The sequence below is a fragment of the Giraffa tippelskirchi genome, chromosome 12, assembly GCF_054371585.1.
Source record: "Giraffa tippelskirchi isolate mGirTip1 chromosome 12, T2T-mGirTip1v1.2.pri, whole genome shotgun sequence".
Taxonomy (NCBI): domain Eukaryota; kingdom Metazoa; phylum Chordata; class Mammalia; order Artiodactyla; family Giraffidae; genus Giraffa; species Giraffa tippelskirchi.
Window position 1 is genome coordinate 47,157,917 of NC_137286.1, and position 27,803 is coordinate 47,185,719.

Consider the following 27,803-nt stretch of genomic DNA (forward strand, 5'->3'; position numbering starts at 1 on the left):
GTGCATCTTCATTATAGGTATGAATCTGGTTGCCCCAATGGCAGGAATACCTGCTCCACCATAAAGATCAATATTTCCGTCTGGTCCAAGCATGTAGGTCTTAGAAAATAATACTACTTACTTATGACCTCATTAATGTCACTAGCTGTATTACTTATACTCTGCCTGTGTAACAAGATGGTTGTTTCACAACCATTGCATTCACAATGTGTGATTGAGAACCTGATAAAAATAATGATGATTACGTGACTTGAAATGACTGACCCGATGGATAGTTTATAAAATCCATGATAGTAATAGTGTGACTCTAGATATGAGAAGAAGCAACAAGAGGGAACCATTTTTTGGAACATGCCAGACTAGTAAAACAGGTGGTCCAGAGGATTTTGACTTCTGTTACAGGACTAGATGAATAATAGCATCTTGACTGGTCTGTCAATGAAATCGCCTCTTGATCTAGGAATGAGCATTCCTAACTCTTGAGACAAATTCGTCAAAGATGCCTCCTAAACTTTTATCAAAACTAAGACGGAAACAGAGGGGATCACGTAATAAAGAATGTTGTCCACCGCCCAGTTCTACAAGAATCAGGTTCTTAGCCACTGCTGTTCACTGACCTACAGTCCACCCTGGAAGGGATTCAGGGAGAAGATCATGATGAGGTACTCTGTGCTCTGGGAAAACTGGCAGAACTGGCCCTCGGATGGTTAGATATTTTTAGGAGAAATCTTTATGAACCCAGTTTCTTGCATCTTCCCATATGTAGAAAAGCACAGAAACCATTAACTCTGATATCAGGTCCTTTTGAGAACAATAACTTGGCCAAGATGTGTGCTTGGTTGCATGTATCCCTTCCCTAAAGTCACATACATACTGGCCCCACCTTACCTCTTTGGAACAGTTCTCAGAGCTTCCTGAAAGAATGTCGACCTGGTTATAATTATGTTGGCTCGAATAAAATTTTCCATTTATTTCTTAAATGATTACTGATCAATTTTTTCCTAGGTATGAGCAACTATGCACTGACCTCCCCAAGTCTGGGTGCAGTAATCTCATAGTCTTATACTTTCCTGAATCAAATTGAACACAACTCTGGGACCTCACTTCCCAGGAGAATGGAGATGCCTCTGTGCTTTAGTAAAAGAACTGTCCAGGATGGGCTCACCTGAAGAGCTCACTGGCCAAGCCTCGTGGTTCATGAGGGATGGCTGCTCCATCCCTCCTGTTGGGAGTTAAGGGCCATTTGTCACAATTCCAAGACTGGTCCAGTTCCCTCACTGTGGAGCTCAAAAGAGAGTGTAAAGGTCCTGTTTGGTCCAACCCTCTCGACATAGAGGAGGAGCAGCTGGACCCCAGGGAGGGGCAGCACTTGTCCAGAGTCACCCTGTGTGTGGCAGAGTCAGAGTCAGGACCCAGGTGTCCTGTCCCCAGGCCGGCTGTCTGTCCACGGCCCCACGTTTCTTGTGACAAGTGTGGCAGCAGCATCCTCCGGGCTGGGATTCCGTGGGTGGGCCCCATCCACCCTTGTTCTGCAAAAGCCTGCCCCGTCCCCCTGAGGAGGGCACTCACTGCTGCTGAGTCAGTTTCCTCATCTGCTAGATGGGGGAGGGGTGCAGAGACCCCTGGTCTCTCCCAGCCCCCCTCTTCCTGGGGCCCCTGGACTTGCCACTCTTGAGAGTCTTGGAGACTCAGACGTGGAGATGGAAGCCGGCTCCCTCCCCTCTGTCCACCCTCTCTGCTTGTTCCCTCTTGGCTGCTGGGTCCTGTTTATTGGTCACATCCTCCCTGATCACACAGACCCTCCTTCCCCATGGCCTCTGCTTGGCAGTGAATACGTTTCTCTTTCATAACATGAGTTTCCTCTGTCACTTCCTAGTGGCCCAACTCTCCAGTGATTCTTGTCAAAACACAAACTGCTTCCAGTTGCCCCCACAGTCTGAGGTGTCCCAGACTCCCTTGTTCTTGCACATTCTTGTCCTCCCACTTCTTCAGAGTCCAGCTCAGCAGTCTGAATGCTCTCGCTCTGTTTGGAGAGCTCATGTTACCTTTAGGGAACACAAGGTTCATTCTGTTGCAAGTACAGAGAGACTGACCATAGCAGGGGAAGTGGAAACAGAAGTCCAGAGTGCAAGAGAAGCAGATTTGGGGTCCACGGCTGGGTTCATAGTCACATGCGCTCCCGACTCCAGTCCAGTGGCCCCACAGCCCTGGTCTGGTCTCCCTGGGGATGAATGGTGATCATGTGGAGAGCAGAGCCCAAGAGATCAGTTTTCTAGTTCCAGTTCTGCAGCTCATCTACCATGAGCACAGACGAGTCTTGTCACTCATCTGAGCCTCAGTTTTCCATTTATAAAATAAGCAAATTGTGCTAAAGGGATTGTTATTAAGCTGTTTTCCCTGAGGCTTTAAGTTTCTGGTGAGGTATTGGGGTTGTAAGTAGGTTGATGGTATCATCTACCACTTGTCTCTAACCAGAGCTACATGACAGGAATTCTCTCATTCAAGATCTCATTTGATAATAAGGGTGGATAGATTTAAAATGACCCAAGTGCTCATCTTTAGGACAAAGATTAATAAAGCACGGTGTAGTCACAAGATGGAATACTACACAGCTTGGAAAAATGAGGATTCTCTCAAAATAATAATAAGAAAATATCTCCAGGATTTCTAAGGAAGAAACAGTAAGATACAGAATTATGAATAGTATGATACATTTTAAATAATCAAAGGAGAGAAAATAAAAATAAACGCATCTGTATTTGCTCGATTTGCATCAAAAAGCACATGAAGGGCTCCTAGAAGTCCAGTGAAGCAGTTACTTGGTCCTGGTTGGGGAGGGGAGCTGAGGGTTGAGAGAGGAGGGATTATATGGCTCAGTATATGGCTTTTTAGAACAATTTGATTTTGAAACATGGAAGTAAATTAACTTTTTAAGAAAACAAAATCCAAGCTTGAAAGACATCCCAAGTAGAGAAGAAGGTCAGTGGAGGGATGGTTGGCAGATGGTCTCCATGTTCCCTGCAGACTTGATGGACAGGCTGGGGGAGGAGCTGAGAGAGGCCGCAGAGGCCTGTCTCCAGAGGCAGAGGGAAAGGAGGTGCCTTAGGTCCAAGGGTCTGGGGAGGGGAAGTTGTGGCCCCTAACCCCACCTGCTGGGTGTCCAGGGCCTCCCCCAGCCCTTTAGCACACACAGTTGTAGAGAAGCCTCCCAGTGCCCAAGCCTCAGGCCCTTCCCTTGCTCCCTGGCTGGCCTGGGTTCCCTGTCTCCCGGGGCAGCGGCCAGAGGCTCCCTCCTCACACGGTGACTCCAGCTGACGTGCCCCAGAATGTGGCCTGAGCTGCATCCAGAACAGAGCTGACGGCACAGATGTTCCTATTCTCTGGCTTTTCTTGGAAAATCATGGAGGTGACTTCCTCAATCCAGCTTTGAGTGGAGAGAAGAGAGACCCTTCTCTCCTGTGGCCTCAGGCACCTGGCTGTCCGCCCTGGTTGAGGGTGGCAGTGTGGGCTGCCAATCAATGTGACCCTTGCCTGTGAGGCTGGCTGTGAAAGTCTTTGTAGAGAGGCTGGGGGGTAGAAAGAGGGTGATGAGCTCCATCAGCCCCCACCTAAAGTCTCCACACTATGTTTTTTTCTGGCTGGTTTTCCAACAGGGACTGATCTGACTGAAATAGGGGTGCTGTTGTAGGACCTCTGGGTGGGGCACTGCAGCCAGACCAGGACACAGTGTCCAGGACACGAATCCTGGACCCAAAGGAAGGATGCCAACCTCGTTCCCACAGATCTGCAACTCTTGCAAGTCCACTACCCTTGTTTCCTAGTTTTATAAACTAGAGGAGGGATGAGGTGCAGAAGGTCAACAGGGGGCACCCAATCCTCTTCCTACACCCTTGCCTGGAAGCTACCCAATGCTGGGGCACCAAAATCAAGATGAGATGAATGGACCTCTTATGGGGGTGTCACCCTCAGGAAAAGATGTCACCCTCCCAGGAATAAATGCAACTGAAAAAGTGAGGTGGAGGCAGGGGTATTAATTAAGTCCGAGGGACATCTTCTTGGACCCACAGGATTCAGGATGTTAAGGAAATTGACACTTGTCTCCATCCCAGCCCAAGTGTTTGTTGCCGTCTCAGTGCAACCCACTCCAGTACTCTTGCCTAGAGAATCCCAGGGACGGCGGAGCCTGGTGGGCTGCCGTCTATGGGGTCGCACAGAGTCGGACATGATTGAAGCGACTTAGCAGCAGCAGCAGCAGTGCTGGGTGGTGTCCACTGACACTCAGAGAGAAAGAAAAAGATAAGAGGAGGACCGGAGGGAGTAGAAAGAATATAGAGCCATGTTATTGCTAAAGATGCGTGTTCCCAAAAGCAAGAGAGTTTTTGTTCTGAAGAAATAAAAGGCCTCTAGTCCTTGGGTAGGGGCTGAACTCCACTAGGTATGCAACCCTCACTGCTCTTGAATTCTCCTGGAGATGCGGTAGAGCTCCATGGCTGCCCTGGCGTCTTCCACTGAGTTATGTCACAGCACACTGTCCTGCAGACACAGGACAGAGAGGGCCCTGGAGACTGAATCCAGGCGCCCTGGGACCCGGGCCTTCCCTGCTAACATCCTTATGTCCAGGGCTGAAGTGGGTCAAGGATGAGTCTACAAGGCCCCTGACACCCTGGACTTGGCAGGTGTCTGGAGAAGGCCTGGCTTCACCCATGAGCCTGGGACCCAGGCAGGGCCAGGCACAGAATCCAGTGTCCTGCAGCCTGGTGTGCCCTCCAGGGGCTTCCCATATGCTGGATGGGGGCAGGGCACTGCGGGAATACTGGAGTAGGTTAGCATGCCCTCCTCCAGGGGATCTTCCTGACCCAGGAATCAACCTTCATCTCTTATGTCTCCTGCATTGGCAGGCAGGTTCTTTACCACTAGCACCACCTGGGAAGCCCCCCTAGCTTATACCCTTCCTCTTTTCTTTATATAAACTATGAGGAAAACCTGGGGAGTTGGGAGTGGATTCTTCAGGACATGACTTCACATTCTCCCCAGGATTGGGAGAAGGCAATGGCAATCCACTCCAGTACTCTTGTCTGGAGAATCTCGGGGATGGCAGAGCCTGGTGGGCTGCCGTCTATGGGGACGCACAGAGTTGGACACGACTGAGGGGACTTAGCAGCAGCAGCAGCAGCAATAAAGCTATTTTCCTTTTAACTGTCACTTGCCCCTCATCATTGGACTTTTGAAAAGAGGCAGCCAAACCTGAGGGAGGTCCCTAAATAAGGATCCAGGAAGAAGACATCATGACTTGTAAAGAAGAGGGAACTGGGAACCCCTGAGCTGATCCTCAGTCCTTGAAAACACCATGTGGGCCAAGAACACCAAGTAGACCACATAAACCAGCAGGTTGAGGGCTGTCAGGATGGCCACAGCCAGTTGCTGGTCCCGGGTGCACACAGCGTAGATGAGCCCATCATTGCAGCTCGACCGCTAGGGCTGGCCACCAAACTGCTCATCAAACTGGTAGAGAGGCCAGAGGACCAGAGCGCTGGTGTAGAGGAGGACGGAGAGCAGGGTCAGCCCCAAAAGGAAAGCGGGAAAGGCCATGGGCAGCCTGTTGTCGCAGTCACACCAGTTCAGCAGAAGGGCCATGGCTGCCAGGAGGAAGTAGATGGAGTACACGGCCACGCGCCACAGCAGGGCTGGCTGGTGCAGGTACAGGTGGCTGTTGATGATAAAGGCGAAGATGACACCAGCCACGAAGGTCTCCAGGCACTTGAGCAGGCCTGGCACAGTGACCATGTAGCCGGTGATCACGCCGAGCCAGACCCAGGTCCGAGCCCAGGCCACTTCGCTGGCATAAGCCACAGAAGCAATGCAGGAGAATGCAGTGGTGGCGATGGCATGATCCTGGGAGCGGCCATGGGGGAAGAGCCAGATGTAAGTGATGGGGTAAACAATGGAGGCCGCGATGCAGAGCAGGGCAGCGTAACAGGCATAGGTGATGAGAAAGTTGTACCAGGAGAAGGGGAAGCGGGACTGGAGGCCACAGAACTCGATGATGAGGATGATGAGGGTCACGAGAAGGCAGAAGCACCAGATGAATATGGACCAGTTACTTACAGCCCCCATCCAAGTGCCCATGCTGGCCACGAGGGAGAAGGCCAGGCAGGTGGGGAGCAGCTGCAACAGACAGAGAAAGTAGCCTGGGAGGATTGCAGAAAGCAGGCCTGAGGATAAACACATGGTGATCGTGAAGTCAGATCACTCTCTGTCACCAGTATGGCAGTGGTCTTCCCTGAGGACCCATCAGAGAAAGATACAGCTCTGGAGGGGGATTAAGTCAGATGCCAGGAAAAGACTCAGAGTCCTGTGACTGCTGAAGCTCAGGATCTGTGAAGTTAGAACCAGTGGGTCAGACACCTGGGTAACAGCACAACCGCTTCAGAATGATTATCCCCACCATCACCCTTGGCCTTGTCAGGAGATTTGTCTTATCCCAAACCTCACAGCTGGGTTAGGTATATTCGCTGGTTTATTCAGTCCTTTTTTAACTTTTGTGAACTCATCATGTTTCCCATTAGAATACCAGAACATATCAGAATGTTAAGAATGCCATTAACTTCTAGGATATCTATATCAGTAATATTTACCATACATTATAACCTAAGAGGGTTTATTACTCATTTGATGATATTTCCCATGCAATTTAACCAACCAAATAAACACAATTATCTCAACATATCACTTTGGGATGTTTCAGGGGCCCTCTGAAGTATCCCAAAGTTAGTTAGAGGTCAAAAGAACTTCAGCAAAATTCAATTTAGGAAGTTTTGTCAAAAAAATCACTCAAAAGGGTTTAGAATATTCAATCAGGTTTAGTCAGTGCTGATAGGTGTATCGTTTAGCTTGCTGATATGTCACAGCGGGTGTAGATACCAAGGCTCAAGGTCTAGTAAAAGTCGTCTTGGACCTAGTTGGCTCTAACCAGTTTTCCTATGGCTGTGTCATTCCTAACAAAACCCATTTATCCAACTAATTTAACGCAATTTTAGAAAATACTGATCATGCATAACTCTTTTCAGTATTATTTTTTATACCTTCTTCTACTGAAAACACATCTTAGTTTCCATAAAGTATTTTCCACAATGAGGTACATTTCTTAATTTAATTGTTAACACATTTGTAACAGAATACAGTCTTATTTGACCTCTAGTAAACCGAAGTCCAACAAAAGTATTATATTTATTGATGGTTTTAAAGACATGTCTATGTTACCAGGTATTAATTTAATACTGTCAACTAAAAAAGATGTACAACTTGAGAGCTGTGAATTAAATTTTACTTGGGGCAAAATGAGGACTGCAGCCTGGGAGGCAGCATCTCAGATAGTTCTGAGAGACTGCTCCAAAGTGGCAGTGGGGGAAGGTCAATATATAAGATTTTGGTGAAGGGGGAGTTCAATACCATGAAGCAGTCATTTTACAAAAGGTTTTTGTTAGTCATGAGGATCTGATGTCACCATGAAGGGATCTAGTGCTTCTCTAGATATAAAGAAATGCAAGGATTGAGATCGTAAAATGTGTTCCTAAAAACATTCAACTATTTAAAGACCTATCCCACCAGATTCCCTGGAGCACAGAGGGTCTCATTCCATCCACCCTGAACTCCCTCAGGGGTTGTTTTAGGTCAACAGCTATAGCAGCATGGGGTTCAATCTCCATCAAAGCAGATGGCAAATGCCTTTGTTGTTCAGTCATTGGGAATGCTCTTGCTGCTGCTGCTAAGTCGCTTCAGTCGTGTCCGACTCTGTGCGACCCCACAGACGGCAGCCGACCAGGGTCCACCGTCCCCGGGATTCTCCAGGCAAGAACACTGGAGTGGGTTGCCATTTCCTTCTCCAATGCATGAAAGTGAAAAGTGAAAGTGAAGTCGCTCAGTCGAGTCCGACTCTTAGTGACCCCAAGGACTGCAGCCTACCAGGATCCTCCGTCCATGGGATTGGGAATGCTCTTGGTAAGTGCTAATTTGTAGTTGACAATACTGAATATTTCCCAGTTCACATGAACCAGGAATACATTTAGTTAAATTTAGAATTGTTTGATTTGTAAATGCTTACTTTTCTTTAAACTAATTAAATAGAGCTCATTTACAAAATAATCTCAAAAATATTATCCAGAGACAAAGAGGTACCCAAGACATACACATATTCAGACAGACACAACACAAAATCTAGCTTCATTTTTTAACCTTAGTCATGACTAGATATTACAATATAAAATTTAATAGTTTATAAAGAGCAGTTGGAATAAATAAAAGTTTTGAAGGATTCTTCCCATTTTTCCTCAGTCTCAGGAGTTAGAGATGATCTAGATAAGTGTTGTGAGAGCCCTGGTCTCAATTCAGTTCAGTTCAGTTCAGTCGCTCACTTGTGTCCAACTCTTTGCAACCCCATGGACTATAGCACGCCAGGCCTCCCTGTCCATCATCAGCTCCTGGAGCTTGCTCAAACTCACGTCCATCAAGTGGGTGATGACATCCAACCATCTCATTCTCTATCATCTCCTTCTCCTGTTCTCAATCTTTCCCAGTATCAGGGTCATTTCCAATGAGTCAGTTCTTCACATCAGATGGCCAAAGTTTTGGAGTTTCAACTTCAGCATCAGTCCTTCCAATGACTATTCAGGACTGATTTCCTTTACGATGACTTGCTTGATCTCTTTGCAGTCCAAGGAACTCTCAAGAGTCTTCTGCAACATCCAGTGCAAAAGCATCAGTTCTTCGGTGCTCAGCTTTCTTTATAGTCCAACTCTCACATCCATACATGACTACTGGAAAAACCACAGCTTTGACTAGACGGACCTTTGTTGGAAAAGCATGTCTCTGCTTTTTACTATGCTGTCTAGGTTGGTCATAGCTTTTCTTCCAAGGAGAAAGAGTCTTAATTTCATGGCTGCAATCACCATCCGCAGTGATTTTGGAGCCCCCAAAAATAAACTCTGTCACTGTTTCCATTGTTGCCCAATCTTTTTGCCATGAAGCGATGGGACTGAATGCCACAATCTTAGTTTTTTTTCTGAATATTAGTTTTAAGCCAGTTTTTTCGCTCTTCTCTTTCACTTTCATCAAGAGGCTGTTTAATTCCTCTTTGCTTTCTGCCATAATAGTGGTGCCATCTGCATATTTGCAGTTATTGATATTTATCCCAGCAATCTTGATTCCAGCTTGTGCTTCATCCAGCCTGGCATTTTGCATGATGTACCCTTCATAGAAGTTAAATCAGCAGGGTGACAATATACAGCCTTGATGTACTCCTTTCCCAACTTGGAACCAGTCTGTTGTTCCATGTCTGATTCTAACTGTTGCTTCTTGACCTGCATACAGATTTCTCAAGAGGCAGGTCAGGTGCTCTGGTATTCCCATCTCTTTAAGAATTATCCATAGTTTGTTGTGATCCACACAGTCATAGGCTTTAGCAAAGTCAATGAAGCAGAAGTAGATGTTTTTCTGGAATTCTCTTGCTTTTTCTATGATCCGACAGATGTTGGCAATTTGATCTCTGGTTCCTCTGCCTTTTCTAAATCCAGCTTGAGCTTCTGGAAGTTTTCAGTTCACGTACCATTGAAGCCTCGCTTGGAGAATTTTGAGCTTTAATTTGCTAGTGTGTGAGATGGGTTCAATTGTGTGGTAGTTTGAACATTCTTTGGCATTGTCTTTCTTTGGGATTGGGATGAAAACTGACCTTTTCCAGTCCTGTGGCCACTGCTGCGTTTTCCAGATTTGCTGGCATATTGAGTGGCAGCACTTTCACAGCATCATCTTTTAGGATTTGAAATAGCTCAACTGGAATTCCATCATTTCCACTAGCTTTGTTCGTAGTGATGCTTCCTAAGGCCCACTTCACTTCACACTCCAAGATGTCAGGCTCTAGGTGAGTGATCACACCATCATGATTATCTGGGTCATTAAGATTTTTTTTTTTTTTGGTCTAGTTCTTCTGTGTATTCTTGCCACCTCTTCTTAATATCTTCTGCTTCTGTTAGGTCCATACCATTTCTGTCATTTATTGTGCCCATCTTTGCACGAAATGTCCCCTTGGTATTTCTAATTTTCTTGAAGAGACCTCTAGTCATTCCCATTCTGTTGTTTTCCTCTATTTCTTTTCATTTATCACTTAGGAAGGCTTTCTCAACTCTCCTGCTATTCTTTGGAATTCTGCATTCAGATGAATATATCTTTCCTTTTCTCCTTTGCCTTTTGCTTCTCTTCTTTTCTCAGCTACTTGTAAGGCCTGCTCAGACAACCATTTTGCCTTTTTGCATTTCTTTTTCTTGGGGATGGTTTTGATCACAGCCTCCTGTACAATGTTACAAACCTCTGTCCATAGTTCTTCAGGCACTCTGTCTATCAGATCTAATCCCTTGAATCTATTTTTCACATTCACTGTATAATCATAAGCGATTTGATTTAGGTCATACCTGAATGGTTTAGTGGTTCTCCCTACTTTCATCAATTTAAGTCTGAATTTTGCAATAAGGAGTTCATGCTCTGAGCCACAGTCGACTCCTGGTCTTGTTTTTGCTGCCAGTATAGAGCTTCTCCATCTTTGACTGCAAAGAAAATAATCAACCTGATTTTGATATTGACCGTCTGGTGATGTCCATGTGTAGAGTCTTCTCTTATGTTGTTGGAAGAGGGTGTTTTTGCTATGACCAGTACATTCTCTTGGCAAAAGTCTGTTAACCTTTGCCCTGCTTCATTCTGTATTCCAAGGCCAAGCTTGCCTGTTACTCCAGGTAACTCTTGGCTTCCTTTTACATGCCAGTCCCCTGTGATGAAAAGGACATCTCTGTTGGGTGTTAGTTCCAGAAGGTCTTGTAGGTTTTCATGGAACCCTTTAGCTTCTTTGGCATTAGTGGTTGGGGCATAGACTTGGATTACTATGATACTGAATGGTTTGTCTTCGAAATGAACAGAGATCATTCTGTCATTTTTGAGATTGCATCCAAGTACTGCATTTCGGACTCTCTTGTTGACTATGAGGGCTACTCCATTTCTTCTAAGGGATTCTTTCCCACAGAAGTGGATGTAATGGTCATCTGAATTAAATTTGCCTATTCCAGTCCATTGTAGTTCAATGATTCCTAAAATTTTGATGTTCATTCTTGTTATCTCCTCTTTGACCACTTCTAATTTACCTTGATTCGTGGACCTAACATTCCAGGTTCCAATACAATATTGTTCTTTACAGATCACCAGTCACATCTACAACTGGGTGCTGCTTTAGCTTTGGCTCCATCTCTTCATTCTTTCTGGAGCTATTTCCCCACTCTTCTCCAGTAGAATATTGGGCACCTACCAAGCTGAGGAGTTCATCTTTCAATATTATATCTTTTTGCTTTTTGATACTGTTAATAGCATTCTCAAGGCAAAAATACTGAAGTGGTTTGCCATCCCCTTCTCCAGTGGACCACTTTTTGTCAGAACTCTCCACCAGGACCTGTCCATCTTGGGTGGCCCTACATGGCATGGCTCATAGTTTCATTGAGTTAGACAAGGTTGTGATCCATGTGATCAGTTTGGTTAGTTTTCTGTGATTGTGGTTTTCATTCTGTCTGCCCTCAGATGGATAAGGATAAGAGGCTTGTGAAATCTTCCTGATGGGAGGAACTGTCTGTGGGGGAATCTGGGTCTTGCTCTGTTGGTCAGGGCCCTGCTCATTAAATCTTTAATCCAATTTTCTTTTGATGGTTGGGGCTGTGTTCCCTCCCTGTAGTTTGGCCTGACTATAGTCAATCTGAAATCAAGATTGCTGGGAGAAATATCAATAATCTCAGATATGCAGATGACATCACCCTTAGAAAGTGAAGAAGAACTAAAGAGCCTCTTGATGAAAGTGAAAGAGGAGAGTGGAAAAGTTAGCTTAAAGCTCAACATTCAGAAAACTAAGATCATGGCATTCAGTCCCATCTCTTCGTGGCAAATAGATGGAGAAACAGTGGAAACAGTGGCAGAGTTTATTTTGGGGGGCTCCAAAATCACTGCAGATGGTGACTGCAGCCATGAAATAAGGAGACGCTTACTCCTTGGAAGAAAAGTTATGACCAACCTAGACAGCATATTAAAAAGAAGAGACATTACTTTGCCAACAAAGTTCCATCTAATCAACGCTATGGTTTTTCCAGTAGTCATGTATGGACATGAGAGTTGGACTATAAAGAAAGCTGAGTGCCAAAGAATTGATGCTTTTGAACTGTGTTGTTGGAGAAGGCTCTTGAGGGTCCCTTGGACTGCAAAGAGATCCAACCAGTCTATCCTAAAGGAAATCAGTCCTGAATGTTCATTGGAAGGACTGATGTAGAAGCTGAAATTCCAATACTTTGGCCACCTGATGCGAAGAGCTGACTCATTTGAAAAGACCCTGATGCTGGGAAAGATTGAAAGCAGGAGGAAAAGGGGATGACAGAGGATGAGATGGTTGGGTGTCATCACCAACTCAATTGACATGAATTTGAGTACACTCTGGGAGTTGGTGACGTACAGGGAGGCCTGGCGTGCTACAGTCCATGGAGTCGCAAAGAGTCGGAGACAACTGAGCGACTGAACTGAACTCAATGGTGGTTATGGCGACCTCCTGCAAAAAGACTTATCCCAGCACACCCCACGGCTCCCAGGACTGTTGTATTCAGTGTTCCTGACCCCATGGCAAGCCACTGTCGACCCACGTCTCCACTTGGAGACTCCTGGACACTCATAGGCAAGTCTGGCGTAGTCTCTTGTGGAGTCACTGCTCCTTCCTCCTGGGTCCTGGTGCATACAAGGTTTTGTTTGTGTCCTTCAAGAGTCTGTTTCCCTAGTCATGTGGAAGTTCTGCAATCAAATCCCATTGGCCTCCAAAGTCAAATTCCCTGGGGCTTCTCCATCCCTTTGCCAGATCCCCAGGTTGGGGAATCTGTTGTGGGTCCCAGAACTTTTGTAACAGTGCAAGAACTTCTTTGATATAATTATTCTCCAGTTCTGGGGTCGCCTGCTCAGTGGCTCTTTGGTGGAGCTAATGGTGGCCTCCTCCAAGAGGATTTATGCCACACATAGTGCCTCCCAGGTGTGATGAAGGCAGAGCCCCTGTCCCCATGCGGCCACTGCTGATCCATGCCTCCACGGGAGACATTCAAACACTCAAAGGCAGGTCTGGCTCAGACTCTTGTGGGGTCTCTGGGTCCTGGTGCACACAAGGTTTTGTTTGAGCCCTCCGAGTGTCTCTGGCGGGTATGGGATTTGAGTGTAAAGGCAATTTCGCCCCTCCTGCCATTTGTTCAGGCTTCTTCTTTGCCCTTGGATGTGGGATATCTTTTTTTGATGGGATCCAACATTCTCCTTCGATGGTTGTTCAGCAGCAAGTTGCAATTTTGGAGTTCTTGCAGGAGAAGATGAGCATACGTCCTTCTACTCCGCCATCTTACAATATAGAATTCATTAGTTTATAAATAAAAGTTGGAACAAATAAAATTTTTGAAGACTTCTTCCCATTTTTCCTCAGTCTCAGGAGTTATAGATGATCTAAATAAGTGTTTTCTGAGAGCCCAGGTCTCAAGGCACAGGGAAAGAAAATCAAGTTCTAGCAAAATGGCGACAGGTGTAAACCAAATGGTGGCCATACAAAGCAACATGACCATCACAAATCACAACACAGAACACAGAATATAAAACACACACATAGACCTGGCAGTCCTAATCAGACACTCCCTTAAATACAAGATTGCAGTCTCTCAGGAAACCTCTTATAGAGACACAGAACTTCAGATCCAAATACTAACAGAGTAAACGAAAATATCTCAGGTCTTCAAAGATTTCAAAGGGAGGAAAGGAAGCCAGGTTGAAAGAAGAGGGATGAAGAGGTGGGACAGGAGAGCAAAAGGGATGGTCTTACAAATTTCTCCTGCTACCTGCAGATACCCAGGTGTTATGGGACTTTACCCTGGGCCTCCAGGGAAGGGAGGACTAGAACTTGGCCCTACCAGAAATCAGACCAGAACAGAACAGAACCAGAATTCAGAACAGAAGTAGAATTTAAGTTCTATGCCAGGAGGAAGTGAACGGTCTCAAATCCTCAGCTCAGGCTGAGGCACTTCGACCAGATTCCTGCATCCAGGAAAGTGGGACTAGAAGAAAAGTGTAGAATAGGAAGGGTTAAGGAGAGGGAAGGGGAGAGAGGTCCATAAAGTCTCTTGTTCCTTACCCGGTTGGGACACTCTGGCCGTTTGTCTGCATCAGGAGGAGACCAGGGACAAAAGGGTTTCAGTTGTGGCTGCTGGATCTGGCCCATTGGTGGGCAAGCTGGTCCCTGAGTTCCCCAAGTGGTCAGGATGCTAGTCGCCATTTGCTCCAGGAAGGGGGACCCCTTCCAGGGCCCGAAATTGGACTCTTGTCTAACCCTTGGAATTGAATTGTCCGAGGAGACACATGTGCTGACAAAGCAAGAGATTTTATTGGGAAGGTGTGCCTAAGCAGAGAGCAGTAGGGTAAGGGAACCCAGGAGAACTGCTCTGCCACATGGCTCATGGTCTCAAGTTTTATGGTAATAGGATTAGTTTCTGGGTTGTCTTTAGCCAATCCTTCTGACTCAGTCCTTACTGGTGCTGCCATCTTGTTCAGCCAAGATGGATGCCAGCGAGAAGGATTCTGGGAGATGGTTGGTTTTGGACATGTGGTGCCACCTTTTGACCTTTCTTGGACTCTTCCAGTTGGGATGGCTTATTAATTCCATGTTCCTCATTAGGACCTCCTGTCATAAAACAACTCATGCAAATGGTTACCCTGATGTCTGGCTAGGATGGGAGGTTTCAGTCAGTCTGCTTCCCCTATCACATCACTGGGTTAAGAAGATCCCCCAGAGGAGGAAATGGCAACCCACTCCAGTATTCTTGCAGAGATATTCCCATGGACAGAGAAGCCTGGTGGGCTATAGTCCATGGGGTTGCAATGGGACTAACACAAATGAGAGACTGAGCATGCATGCAAGCTATGGGTTATTATAAATTTATGAAGAAGCTTGGGTTATATATGCATATTCATAAAGGAGCTTGAGCAGGGGAGAGTTCGGTATAGAATTGGAGCAGAGGTTGTCAGAGTCCAAGCTTTAGTTCACTGAAGTTAGGAGGGTCAGAGAAGGCCAAGGTCATTATTCCTTGGGTCCACATATTAAAAAGCAGAGACATCATTTTACTGATAAAGATGCATGTAGTCAAAGCTATGGTTTTTTCCAGTAGTCATATACAGATGTGAGAGTTGGACCATAAAGAAGGCTGAGCACAGAAGAACTGATGCTTTCAAATTATGGTGCTGGAGAAGACTCTTGAGAGTCCCTTGGGCAGTGAGGAGATCAAACCAGTCAATCCTATAGGAAATCAGTCCTGAATATTCAATGGAAGGACTGATATTGAAGCTGAAACTCCAATACTTTGGCCACATGATGTGAAGAGCCAACTCATTGTAAAAGATCCTGATGATGGGAAAGATTGAGGGCAGGTGGAGAATGGGGGCGACAGAGAATGAGATGGTTGGGTGGCATCACCAACTCAATGAACATGACTTTGAGCAAACTCTGGGAGATAGTGAAGGACAGGGAGGCCTGGCTGCAGTTCATAGGGCCACAAAGAGTCAGACATGACTTAGCAACTGCAAAACAACCAGTTGATTTAATGCTTGAGCACTGGGGGTAAAGAGTTGAATTCTACAAAACAGCTCATAAATGCTTCAGGCTAATATTTACCATTGAAACAGAAAGAAAAGTCTTTATAACTAATTCTTTCTTTGCTATTGTTACTTCTCTTTCATGAGTTATTTGTCTTGAGTTGCTTGTTCCTGCATTCTTTTGTCCCCTTAAGATCATTAATTCCTTTACAAAGGCAAGTATTGTGGCCATACTTGACACAATACCTGTCTGAGGGACAGATGTGTATTCTCTGTCTTGTAATACCTGGCAGGGGAAGTATTGCCCTGTGAGACATAATTATATCTTGGGAATAGTTAGATTCTCACAATATAATTAGGCAAAGGACATATAACCCTCTTATATAACGGCCATTTAAATATACCAATTTATGTAAACTTTCATCTCAGTGTTGTTAACTTTCATACCTTTAACTTTAGTTTCCATTAAGAGCCCATTAATAAGCCTTGGTCTTAAAGAAGTCCTAGAAGCTTCCCTTTTTATCCCTGGCCATTTTATCCCATTTGAAGTCCCCAGTGAGGGGTTGAACCAAAGGACACAGGTCCTTCTGTTAATCTTTTAACTTGATTAGTTGCCCTGTTGTCTGTTGCCCCAAGCATTTCCTGGTCAAGTATCTCGAGTGCAATTTTCTTCCAGCTTTAAAATAAGCATATCTATTTTTCTATTTTTCAGTTCAGTTCAGTCATGTCCAACTCTTTGAGACCCAATGAATCACAGCACGCCAGGCCTCCCTATCCATCACCAGCTCCTGGAGTCCACCCAAACCTATGTCCATTGAGTCGGTGATGCCATCCAATCATCTCATCCTCTGTCATCCCCTTCTCCTCCTGCCCTCAATCTTTCCCAGCATCAGGGTCTTTTCAAATGAGTCAGCTCTTCACATCAGGTGGCCAAAGTGTTGGAGTTTCAGCTTCAACATCAGTCCTTCCAATGAACAACCAGGTCTGATCTCCTTTAGGATGGACTGGTTGGATCTCCTTGCAGTTCAAGGGACTCTCAAGAGTCTTCTCCAACACCACAGTTCAAAAGCATTAATTCTATATCTATTTTTAAAATGGGGTAAAAAGAGCAGATTTGTTTGGGGCTTTTTAATGTTGGGAACAAACAGGGCCTCTATTTGGCCCATCTAGTCTTAGATCCTGTTGTATCAAATCTTTTGTTTAATCCCACAGGCATCAGTTTTCTTTATCCCATTTCTTAATAGCCATCTAAAGATTTCTTTGGGCTTCCCTGGTGGCTCAGTGGTAAAGAATACACTTGCTAATGCAGGAGATGCAGGAGATGCTTGTTCAGTTCCTGGGTTGGGAAGATCTCCAGAAGAAGGAAATGGCAACCCACTCCAGTACTCTTTCCTGGAGAATTCCGTGGGCAGAGGACCCTGTCAGGCTACAGTCCATGGTGTTGCAAAAGAGTTGGGCAAGACTTAGCTACTAAACAACAATAAAGATCTTATCTTTTTGAGTTGAGTCACTTTAAATTTCCAATTTGTTGGGAAATGTCTAGATTTTGCCTCAGCTTCTTCTTATTCCCTTGTTAATCAATCCAATTAATAGTTCATCTAGTGTATTAACATCTGTAACACCTATTGAAGGGAAGCCAGGACCACAAATAAGGCTTTCCAAACTGTACTTTTTGCTTGTTTGTTTTAAAGTAAAGGAGTTCTTAGATAAGCCTAAAGTATTTTAATCAACCTTTCAATTTGTTTATTTTTCCTCAGGTACCAAGAGAACTGTTTATATTGAGACTCTCTGAAAATATACCAATTTAGAAGTTTTCTCAATTTAAAGGGTTCATCATCTGGCCACTGCTTGAGGTGCCCCACAAGAAGGTGTAAAGGATATAGCCTTCGCAAGGTCTAGAAAGCTTCCTCCCCAAAATAGTCTAAGAAAGTAAAGGGCCTGAAGGCCCTTGCATAGGCAGACACAACGAAGGTTAAGGTGACAAAGGCCACTTATGGGCTAGGGAAGCTGGCATAGCCAGATCAAAAAAACTCCTTAAAATTCTAATCTATTCAACTGGCTGCCATACATGTTCCTTCTGATGGAAGAGACTCTTAAAACACAGGGAGAAAAACCTTAGAAGGTCTGTTATGTTTATAAATCAAAGACACAGGAAGAAAAATGCAAGGTGCCTCTGAAAGACTTTTGTTCCTTTAAGGTCAGAATTCTAAAGAGATAGTTTATCAAGCTGGTTTTTCTAGCTGTGCATGCAAAGCTAATTAGTTTTGCAGTATCCAGTAAATAAAATGTGGCCATTTGGGAGCAATATTTCCTTTAAATTCCAATTAAGCAAGAACTTGTAAATATAATTCTGTAGGCACTTCTCCATGTCTTTCAACTGAGAATAAACCACTGTGATGAAAAAATTAATCAACAGTCTGAGAAACAAGTGGAAATTTTTTTATTTGAGACAGTCTGGGGATTATAACCTAGGAGACAGTATTTCAGAACACTCTGAGATTGTTCCACCCATGAGGTCAAAGCACAGTTATATAAGCTTTTATGAAAAAGGGTTATTCGTCAAGTGAGGTATTACTGACACCTTACACAATCCGGATCAACTCAATAAAGTGTGTGGTGAGTACAAGTCACTGTGACTCCTTAGGAGAAGAGGAAGGAAGTTTATCTCCTAAAAAGTTGTGATCCTTGATATGGTAAAGAAGGAATTTTATCTCCTTAAGAAAATGACAGTGTTAGTCACTGAGTCACGTCCAACTGTTTGCAACCCCATGGACTGCAGCCTGCCAGGCTCCTCTGTTCATGGAATTCTCCAGTCAAAATTACTGGAGTGGGTTGCCGTGCTCTTCTCCAGGGGATCTTCACGATCCAGGGATCAAATCCAGATCTCCCACATTGCAGGCAGATTCTTTACCTTCTGAGCCACATGGCTGTCAATCTACTTAGGAGGTGTGGTTAATGCAGATTCCCAATTTGCAATAATGAGAGGGAGGAGATCCAAACAGGGAAAGAATAATTTTATGTTTAAACTTTTCTCCTCTTGCCATTAAAATATAGATTTCATTTCATATTACTCAGTGTGTTTCCACTGAGCAAAATCTTCCTAGTATATTTCACCTTAGAATAACCCAGATGCTGTTTCTTAAAACTGAGAGTTGAGGAAAACCTACCCTTCCAGGAAAGAGTTTAATAGCGCCAAATCAAACTTTGCATCATCACCTGATAATAGGAGATCCAATAACCTCCCCCATATTCATCTGGGCTCTCTGAGGAGGCAGATGGGCACAAAAGGTACCCAACCTCCAGTCCTTCATAGAGTTCTGGAAGAGAGAAATCTGCTCTGGGTTCCTTCATCAGTCACCAAAAACGTATGACTGAAGAAAAAAAAAGGCCTCATAATCTAAGTTGTAAGTTACATTCTATTTGGAGACCTCACTAAAGACTATAGCTTGGGAGACACATCACAGATAGCTCTGCGGAACTGTTCCAAAGAGGTGAGGAGGGGCCACGATACATGGGAGTTTTTGCTTAAAAAAAAAAAAAGGAAACATGTAGTCAAACATCAAAGGATTATCACTAATCACAAAAACAGAAATCTCAAGGTAATGAGTTTAGTCTCTTTCTCTGGACCAGAAGATGCAGGAGTCTGAGTGCATTAGAATCATTCCTTTCTTATGCTTTGTAATGATCTAAAGCCAGTGCCCCGTTTTTCTCCATCGTGAATTCCCCTTGGGCTGCTCCCACTGGGGGCTGCTGCAGTGGCTGAAGGCTTGATGGCCAGCTGCGTTCATCGTTTAAGAAATGACTCACAATATTTTTTTGTCCACATGATCTGTAAACAGCGGGTTTTAGTAAGCCAGAAAAAATTCTGGAGCCAATCTCAAATGGGATGGAGCACAAAAGGGGGCCTAGGGATCCAAGTTTCTGCATTAGCACTCCCTCCCATGGGAAATTATTGATTTCCAGAGATTTTTTTTTTTAACTTAAAGGAGAAATGCACTGTACCACCCCCTCCATGAGCAGGAAGTGGGGCCTGATCATTAGCTACCAACCACACCCCAAATCCACCCCACATGCTAACTAAGGCACCGCCAGGGGGATAGACACACTTTGGCAATGAGGCCCCTGCAGAGGCCCAGGGTGTGAACAGCTGCACAGAGGGCTGTGTGCTGTGGAGTCAGCACCTTAGGAGGTGGGAGGGGATGGTGGGCAGAGAAGGAAGGAGTCTCAGGTCCTGATGGATCAGAAGAAAGAAAATGGGGAGAGGTGGTCAGGACACAGGAGATGGGAAAACCAATGATGACCAGACAAGGGCCAAAGAGTAGAAAATACAGAAAAAATGAGAAAGAGACAAAACAGGGTGTGGGCCATCACACAAAACAGGAAGGAGACAAAACAGAGCAGAAGGAGGGAAGGGAACAGAAAGGAGAGCGAGATGAATGAGGGAGGGTGTGAGGAGGGAGAGAGGGAGCCAGGAAGAGGATGTCAGAGCTCCGCGAAGATACCTCCTGTGAGCAGAGGGGATCAGGAGTCCCCGGGCTGGTCCTCAGTCCCTACAGAAACACGGCGGGCCCAGTACCCCAGGTCGGCCATGTAAATCAGCAGGTTGATGGCTGTCAGGATGGCCACAGCCAGGCGCTGGTCCCAGGGGCACACATAGTTGGTAAATCTATGTTGACAGCTCACATCTCTGGACCTCTTGGGCTGCCCACCAAACTTTTCATCAAACTGGTAGAGCGGCCAGAGGACCAGAGCACCAATGTAGAGAAGGATGGAGAGCAGGCTCAGCACCAGATGGAACGTGGAGGAGGAGATGGGCAGCCGGTTGTGATAGTTAGCCAGGTTCAACAGGATGGTCACGACCCCCAGGGTGAAGCAGACGGAGTTCACGGCCACACAAGACACCAGCAATGGATGGTCCATGTACAGGTAGGGACTGCTGATGAAGGGTAAGATGACACAGGCCACCAGTGTCTCTAGCATCTTGAGGAGGAATGGCAAGCTGCCAGAACAGGCGATGAAATCACCTGTCCAGGGCCAGCCCAAGATCCAGATTGCTTCGGTGGCATAAGACACAGTAGAAATGTAGCAGAATGCAGTAGCAGCGATGGCGCAGTCCCGGGAGGGGGTGTGAGGCAAAAACTGAACATAGGTAGTGGGGTAAATGATGGAGACCAAGAGGCAGAAGAGGGCGAGGTAGCAGGCATAGCAGAGGAGAAAATCCCCCCAAGAGAAGGAGAAGCAGTGCTGTAGTGCCAGTGACTCGATTATGAGGATGATGAGGGTCACCAGGAAGCAGACACACAAGATAACAAAGGACCAGTTACTTGTGGGCACCTTCCAGCTGTCCAGGCTGCCCACTAGTGAGATGGCCACGCAGGTGGAGAGCAGCTGCAGTGTTCGGAGGAAGTAGCCCATGATGGCCCAGAAGTCCAGGCCTCAGGAAGATTACATGAAGGTCACGATGGTCATGCAGGTCACCTTCACCAGTATGAGAGTGGTCTTGACTGAAGACCCACCGGAGAAAGATCCAGCTTCAGAGGCAGATTAAGTCAGACAACTGGAAAAGGCTCAGGGCCCTGCGATGGCTGAGGCTCAGGATCTGTGGAGTTGGAACCAATGGCTCAGACACTCGGGTAACAGTACAGCCGCTCCAGAATGGTTCTCCCCACCCGTCACCCTTGGCCTTGTCAGGAGACTTGTCCTATCTCACAGCTAGGTTGGGTCTGGCCTCAAACCGTGAACATACTTTTGCCCTTTGCACTGGGTCGTTATCTACAGGAACACAGAGTAGGATGGCCCTTATCTGACATCCCAAACGTTTAAGGCTCTGAAAATTGGAAAGTATAAAAAAAATTCATTTGGTAACAGAATTTGACCTAAACAGACATGAGATAATTAGTGGTCTTTATTTCACTTAGTGTGCAAGTTCAAAAGTGAAGATGTATAAATATTAATGTATTTGATTACAAAGAGCTTTTGGTGTTACGTCATATAGAGTAGATGTGTACCAGGTTGCTTGTCTGGGGCTGAAAAATTCTCAATTCTGGGCCTTATCTTTATTCTGACTCTAAGTATTTCAGAAAAGGGACTGTGGATTGTACTGCTAACCTCATTTTACAGATGAGAAAACTAAGGCTGGAGCAATCTAGTGCCTTATATAAGGTAGCATGACTAGGAAGTGGGACCTCACATGAAAATGCCAACACTGTGGGTTTGAGCACTTTGCTCTACAGCGCATATGTCAGCAGGGCCTGAGGCTGGGAGCCCAGGACCAAATCTCAGGTCTCTGGGACCCAGGACATACCTTCAGGGCCACGGGCTTCTTCTACAACAACCTGAAGACACACGTGTCCTGGCCTGTCCTCCCCGCAGCATCCCTAGAAGGATCTGCCATCTGAGGGGACACAGCCCTACCCGGAGGAGGGCAGCTTCAGGGGTGAACAGGGAGGAGCCATGGGGTGAGAGCAAGGCTGTGGGGAGGAGATGAGGTGGAAAGTGGGAGTTGTTTTTCAATCTCCTCCCCCAAATTTTGCTTTAACATGTGACCCTTCTCCACTGGGGAAGGGAGACCCTAACTCAGAATTACTCCAAGGTGGCACATAATGGAGGAACCACAGAATAAATTAACATACTAATTGGCTCTTAAGCTTCAAAGCTGCCATCTAGGTGGGAGTCTGGAAAGATCTAGGAGTAGTCCTACCTGAGGGAGGATTTTACTAGCCTGGAAGACTTGTTAGCAGCTTCCAAGCTGAGAATGAAAAAAGATGCTGGGTCTGATGCTGATGGGGGCCTTTTCAGGGCATCCCAGGGAGGCGGTAGGGATGGACAGATGATCAGCTCCCTTTTAAGAGCAGGAGCTGAAAGAGGAAGCACCTGCAGGAGCCTTGGGAGGGGACAGGCCTGAGGATGCACCCAGGACTGGGGCAGGGGCGGGCGGGACAGAGCAGAGATGACTGGGGGGATTTCAGGGTCCCAGTGGCCCTGAGGCAGCCCAGTAGATGTCTTCTGACCCAGAAGGGATGCAGGCATGGAGCCAACCTTCCCCATGGAGGAGGGGACTGGACTGGAACTGACACAGGAGAACAGGGGCCTACAGGGATTTCAGGGCTGTGACAGGGACACGTGGCCAGAGTGGCAGGGACCATAGAGACCATGGAATTGCCCAGGTCACCTGCCCAAGAAAGTCCCGCCAGCCAGGGCTGCAGTCCTGCTCACACAGGGGCTCCTGCAGGGTCCATTGTGTGGGGGGAGTGAGGCCCCTCCCAGCCCGACCCCTCCTCGGGGACAGCCCCCCTGTTTCCGAGGGACTATTTGCTGAGAGGCCCCCAGGGCTGAAGGACCCTGAGCCCCAGCCAGCTTCCTGCCACCAGGGGCCTTGTCTCCTTTGCTGATAATAAACCCTGGGACAAGCTGAGGCTGGAAAGAGAAACACAGAGCAAACCTGAGAACCTCCCTGGACTCCCAAAGCTCCTTGAGCCCCAATTGCCAGTGGAGCCCTGGAGCCTGCGGGCCTCCCAGTGGGCACTGCCAGGGTGGGGACAGAGCACTGGGGTGAGGGAAGCTGGGGGTGTCATGCTCGCTGTTTGCTGGTCTATTACCACCAACCTCCCAGAACTCATCTGCAATCTCCTTCTCAGGAGAAATGACTGCTTTGGATCCAGGGACAGAGGGGGTTCCCTGGTAGTTCACATGGTAAAGAATCCGCTTGCAATGCAGACAACCCTGGTTCGATCCCTGGGTCAGAAAGATCCCCTGGAGAAGGCATAGGCTACCCACTCCTGTATTTTTGGGCTTCCCTGGTGGCTGTTACGTTTTAGGAATCCACCTACAATGCGGGAGACCCGGGTTTGATCCCTGGGTTGGGAAGATCTCCTGGAGGAGGGCATGGCAACCCCCTCCAGTGTTCTTGCCTGGAGAATCCCCATGGGCAGAGGAGTCTGGCGCACTATGGTCCATGGGGTCGCAAAGTGTTGGACAGGACTGAGCAGCTGTGCACAATGGGACAGAGGGAGGGCTTGGGGAAGGAAAGGCATGGGGGTTTCAGCTGTGTGACCCTGGATAAGGCGTGTGCCCTCTCTGGGCCTCAGTTGTCCAACTGGGAAGCAGCAGGTTTGCCTGAGTTTCCCAGCAGCACTTTCTCCACTCTAATCTGTGAGCCTGGACATGGTACCCCCATCAGAGCACAACCTGGATGTGGCTGAGCCCTGCCTGCCCAGCAGCCAGGCGTGTGGACTGGAAGACAGGGAGCCACGAAGGTCATGGCCAAGATAAAAGAAAGAAGGAGGAGGTGCCAGAAGTGCAGAAAAGTAGGAGGGGAGATGGTCACCAGAGTTACAAGGAGGCTCTGGACCTTTGGCAGACATTTCATAGCTGGATGATCCTGGGAAAGTTACTGATCAAAGCCTCTTTTCCCATCTGTGCAATGGGCTCAATACCTACTTTAATTAACAAAATCATGTGAACAGCTTATCAGAAGGCCTGTCACATGGCACACTCAATCCATGCCAGCTGCCTGTTCTCCTCCCCCTCTCTCTCACAGACAACCCAAAAGGCCCTGGCCCCATTCTGGACATAAGCACATACAAGCTTAATTTGCTCCAGATCAGAGGTTGCAAACCAGTTTGCATTGGAGGTGATCCAAGGATGTGTTTGGTGTCCCTTCAGTGTTTTCAGAAAGAGATGGTATAGGATTGGTGTTATTTACTTCCATTGCGTTTGGTAGCTGCAAAGTGTTTTAATTTTGCATGAAAATCCACATTTCCATCTCCTTTTCAAGCTGCAGGAGATCTGGTGTCACTGGGCTATGTTCCCTTGGGGTGGGGTGAAGCTGAGCAAATGCTCTGCCATTTATATTATTTTTTATTTTCATCTCTGTGTAGTATTTTCTACATTTTCTTCTTCTCAGGTTTACTTGACATAAAGTAGGACTGTGATCATCTCAAATGTGCCCCATTTCCCCTCTTGGGTGTGGCCAGGCTTCCTGCCTGCTCACAGAAGCGTACATCCCTCCATCCAGGGAGCATCCAAGTCCTCAACTTCATGTACAGCCTTCAACACATTTCACAGGTTCTGAAATCATATGTAGACATGTGTGTACATACATTCACACATGTTTGTAGGGAGTATCTGTATCTTTTTTTCCTGTTTTATAAACATGAGACAATATCATCACATGCCACATCTTGCTTTTCCACCATCCCCAACAGGTGCCGCTGGTCCTCTCCTGGGGCCCTAGTCCTCTCCATCCCCTTTAATTATTTCTTTCCCTCCTGGCTCCTGTAGGCATTTGGACTGACCCCCCTTGTCTAGATCAGTGGACCCTCCCCTGTGAGTCTCAGACACTGGGGGACACAGGATATGACAAGGGGTCCTGGGATCCATGTGACAACCATGCTCTAGAGCAGGAGGTCGGCAAGTTTTTCTGGAAACTGTAAAAAATATATGACAAATAATATATTTTTCATTTCTGGAAGTTCATCTTGGTTTCCTAGGGCTATTATCACAAGCCTGGTGGCTTAAAACAACAGAAATGTATTCTCTCACAGTTCCAGAGGTCAGTGTTTTCAAACAATGTGTCAACAGGGCTGTGCTGCCTCTCATGCCCCAGGAAAGGGTCCCTCTTTGCCTCTTTTAGCTTCTGGAGGCCCCTTACCTTGTGGCTGTGTTACTGAACTCTGGCTTGTCTCAAACCAGTCAATCCTAAAGGAATATTCATTGGAAGGACTGATGTTGAAGCTGAAGCTCCAATACTTTGGCCACCCGATGCATAGAGCCAACTCACTGGCTGAGATATGCAGATGACACCACCCTTCTGGCAGAAAGTGAAGAGGAACTAAAAAGCCTCTTGATGAAAATGAAAGAGGAGAGCGAAAAACTCCGGGAGTTGGTGATGGACTGGGAGGCCTGGCGTGCTGCGATTCATGGGGTCACAAAGAGTCGGACATGACTGAGCGACTGAACTGAACTGAACTGATTGTTATTTTATTTCATTTTGGAGTAGAATTGATTCTAATATTATATTTGTTTCAGGGGTATGGGAGCTTGATTCACTTATACATAGATGTTTATCAGGTTTTTTTGGAGTTCTGTTTCCCATATAGATGATTGTACCCCTTCTACCATATCACTGCAGCTTCTTCCTTGTCTTTGGATGTTGGATATCCTTTTTCGGCGGGTTCTAGCATCTCTTGTTGATGGTTGGTCAATGAGCACACATCTTTCTATTCTGTCATCTTGAATTACCCAGCCTGTATCTTACTACTTTTTATATCATATATCCTAGAGATATTTACTTCTCGTTGTTGGAAAATATTCCTTCTTGCACTATGCCATGGTTTATTAACTTGCATCCTAAAGATGAACACCTGGGTTATTTCCAATCTTTCCTGTCTTATTTTCAAGTGAGATGTAGAGTGGGAGTTTCATTCACACCAAGCTGCTCTAATCAGAAGGAAAATGGGAAGAGATGGTCAGTACACAGGAGATAAGAAATCCAAGGATAACCAGAAAAGGGTGAAAAAAACAGATAATGTCGAGAAGATGAGAGAAACAAAAGAAAGAGGCAAAACAGGATGTGGGCAACCACACAAAACAGGCGGGAGACAGAGCAGGAGGAGAAAAGGAAACAAAGAAGAGAGTGAGATGAATGGGGAAGGATGTGAGGAGGGAGAGAGAAGAGACTGGAAGAGAACATCAGAGCTTGGTAAATCTGCATCCAGTAATCAGAGAGGAACAGGACTCCCCAGGCTAATCCTCAGTCCCTACAGAAACCTGGCGGGCCCAGTACACCAGGTCAGCCACGTATATCAGCAGGTTGAGGGCTGTTAGGACAGCCACAGCCAGTTCCTCATCCCAGGTGCAAATGTAATAGGTGAGCCCATTGATACAGTCCATATAATTGGATCACTGGGGCTGCCCACCAAACTTCTCATTGAACTGGTAGAGCGGCTAGAGGACCAGGGCGCTGACATAGGGGAGGACAGAGAGCAGGGTCAGCAAAACCTGGAAAATGGGGAAGGTCACAGGCAGCCTGTATTTCCATTCAGCCAGGTTCCCCAGGATGGTCCGGGCTGCTGGGAAGAAGCAGATGGAGTACATGGCAACACACCACTCCAGGGTTGGCTGGTGCAGGTACAGGGAGGTGTAGCCAAGGAAGGCGAAGATGAGACAGGCCACGAAGGTCTCCAGCACCTTCAGCCGGTCTGGCATGGTGTGCGCATAGCAGGGGATCTCATTGAGCTCAAAGTACTGCCATAAGCAGGCCACTTCCATTGCATAGAAGACAGAAGCAGCACAGGAGAATGCAGTGGCAGTGATGGCTCGGTCCTTGTAAGGGCCGTAAGGCAGGAATTGGACATGAGTGGTGGCATAGATGATGAAGGCCAAGAGGCAGAGGAGGGCAACATAGCAGGCATAGATGATGGGTTAAGTTGTACCAGAAGAAAGGAAAGCGGGACTGGAGCTTACACAACTCTACAATGGAGATGATGAAGGTCATGGCAAAACAGAAGCACCAGATGGACATGGACCAGTTACCTATGGCTCCCCTCAGGATGCCCATGTCAACCACAAGGGAGAAGGCCATGCAGGTGCAGATGAGCTGCGGCAGGCGGAGGAGGCAGCACATGACATCCAAGGTACCTTGTCTCGAGATGTCACCCTGATGAACATGGTGTTGTGATGGTCAAGCAGGTCACAGTCACCAACATGGCAGTGGTCTTCCCTGAGGACCCATCAGAGAAAGATCCGGCTCTCAAGGTGGATTAAGTCAGATTCCTGGAAAAGGCTCAGAGTCCTGTGATGGCTGAGGCCCAGGATCTATAGAGTTAGAACCGGTGGCTCAGACACTTGGGATAATAGAACAACCGCTCCAGAACTATATTCCCCACCCATCACCCTTGACCTTGTCAGAAGACCTGAGTTATCCCAAACCTTCTACTGGATTAGGTCTGACCTCAAACCATTAATGTTTTGCACCTCTTGTGCTGCATGCCATTATTTATGGAGACCCAAGGCAAAATAGTCCTTATATATAATCTGAAAACTTCAATTCTCTCCAAATGAAAAAGATTTTTTAAAAAATTATTTGGTAAGCAAATTTGATCAAAATATTCATGAGACAATTTATGTCA

The 27,803-nt window shown here is 46.4% G+C and overlaps 2 protein-coding genes and 1 pseudogene across 3 annotated transcripts; all 3 read right to left on the minus strand.

Annotated features, from left to right (window-relative positions):
• Positions 1–5,156: 5,156 nt before the first annotated feature.
• Positions 5,157–13,998, minus strand: LOC145530508 (myeloid-associated differentiation marker-like). Its single transcript, XM_081551987.1, has 2 exons — positions 13,910–13,998; positions 5,157–6,375 (listed from the first exon to the last, which is right to left on the minus strand). Exon 2 carries the CDS (start codon positions 6,226–6,228, stop codon positions 5,473–5,475), a length of 756 nt encoding a protein of 251 aa, XP_081408113.1. The 5' UTR covers positions 6,229–6,375; positions 13,910–13,998; the 3' UTR covers positions 5,157–5,472.
• Positions 13,999–18,090: 4,092 nt separating this feature from the next.
• Positions 18,091–26,635, minus strand: LOC145530513 (myeloid-associated differentiation marker-like). The gene is made up of 2 exons (XM_081551991.1): positions 26,461–26,635; positions 18,091–21,292 (listed from the first exon to the last, which is right to left on the minus strand). The coding sequence occupies exon 2, from the start codon at positions 21,085–21,087 to the stop codon at positions 20,194–20,196; it is 894 nt and encodes a 297-aa protein (XP_081408117.1). The 5' UTR covers positions 21,088–21,292; positions 26,461–26,635; the 3' UTR covers positions 18,091–20,193.
• Positions 24,817–27,298, minus strand: LOC145530514 (myeloid-associated differentiation marker-like; annotated as a pseudogene). Its single transcript, XR_014071850.1, has one exon. The product of XR_014071850.1 is annotated as a myeloid-associated differentiation marker-like (transcript).
• Between the last annotated feature and the right edge of the window lie 505 nt (positions 27,299–27,803).

Coding starts and splice junctions, on each gene's coding strand:
- LOC145530508 (XM_081551987.1), bottom strand. CDS start 6,228: ATGTGTTTATCCTCAGGCCTGCTTTCTGCAATCCTCCCAGGCTACTTT.
- LOC145530513 (XM_081551991.1), bottom strand. CDS start 21,087: ATGGGCTACTTCCTCCGAACACTGCAGCTGCTCTCCACCTGCGTGGCC.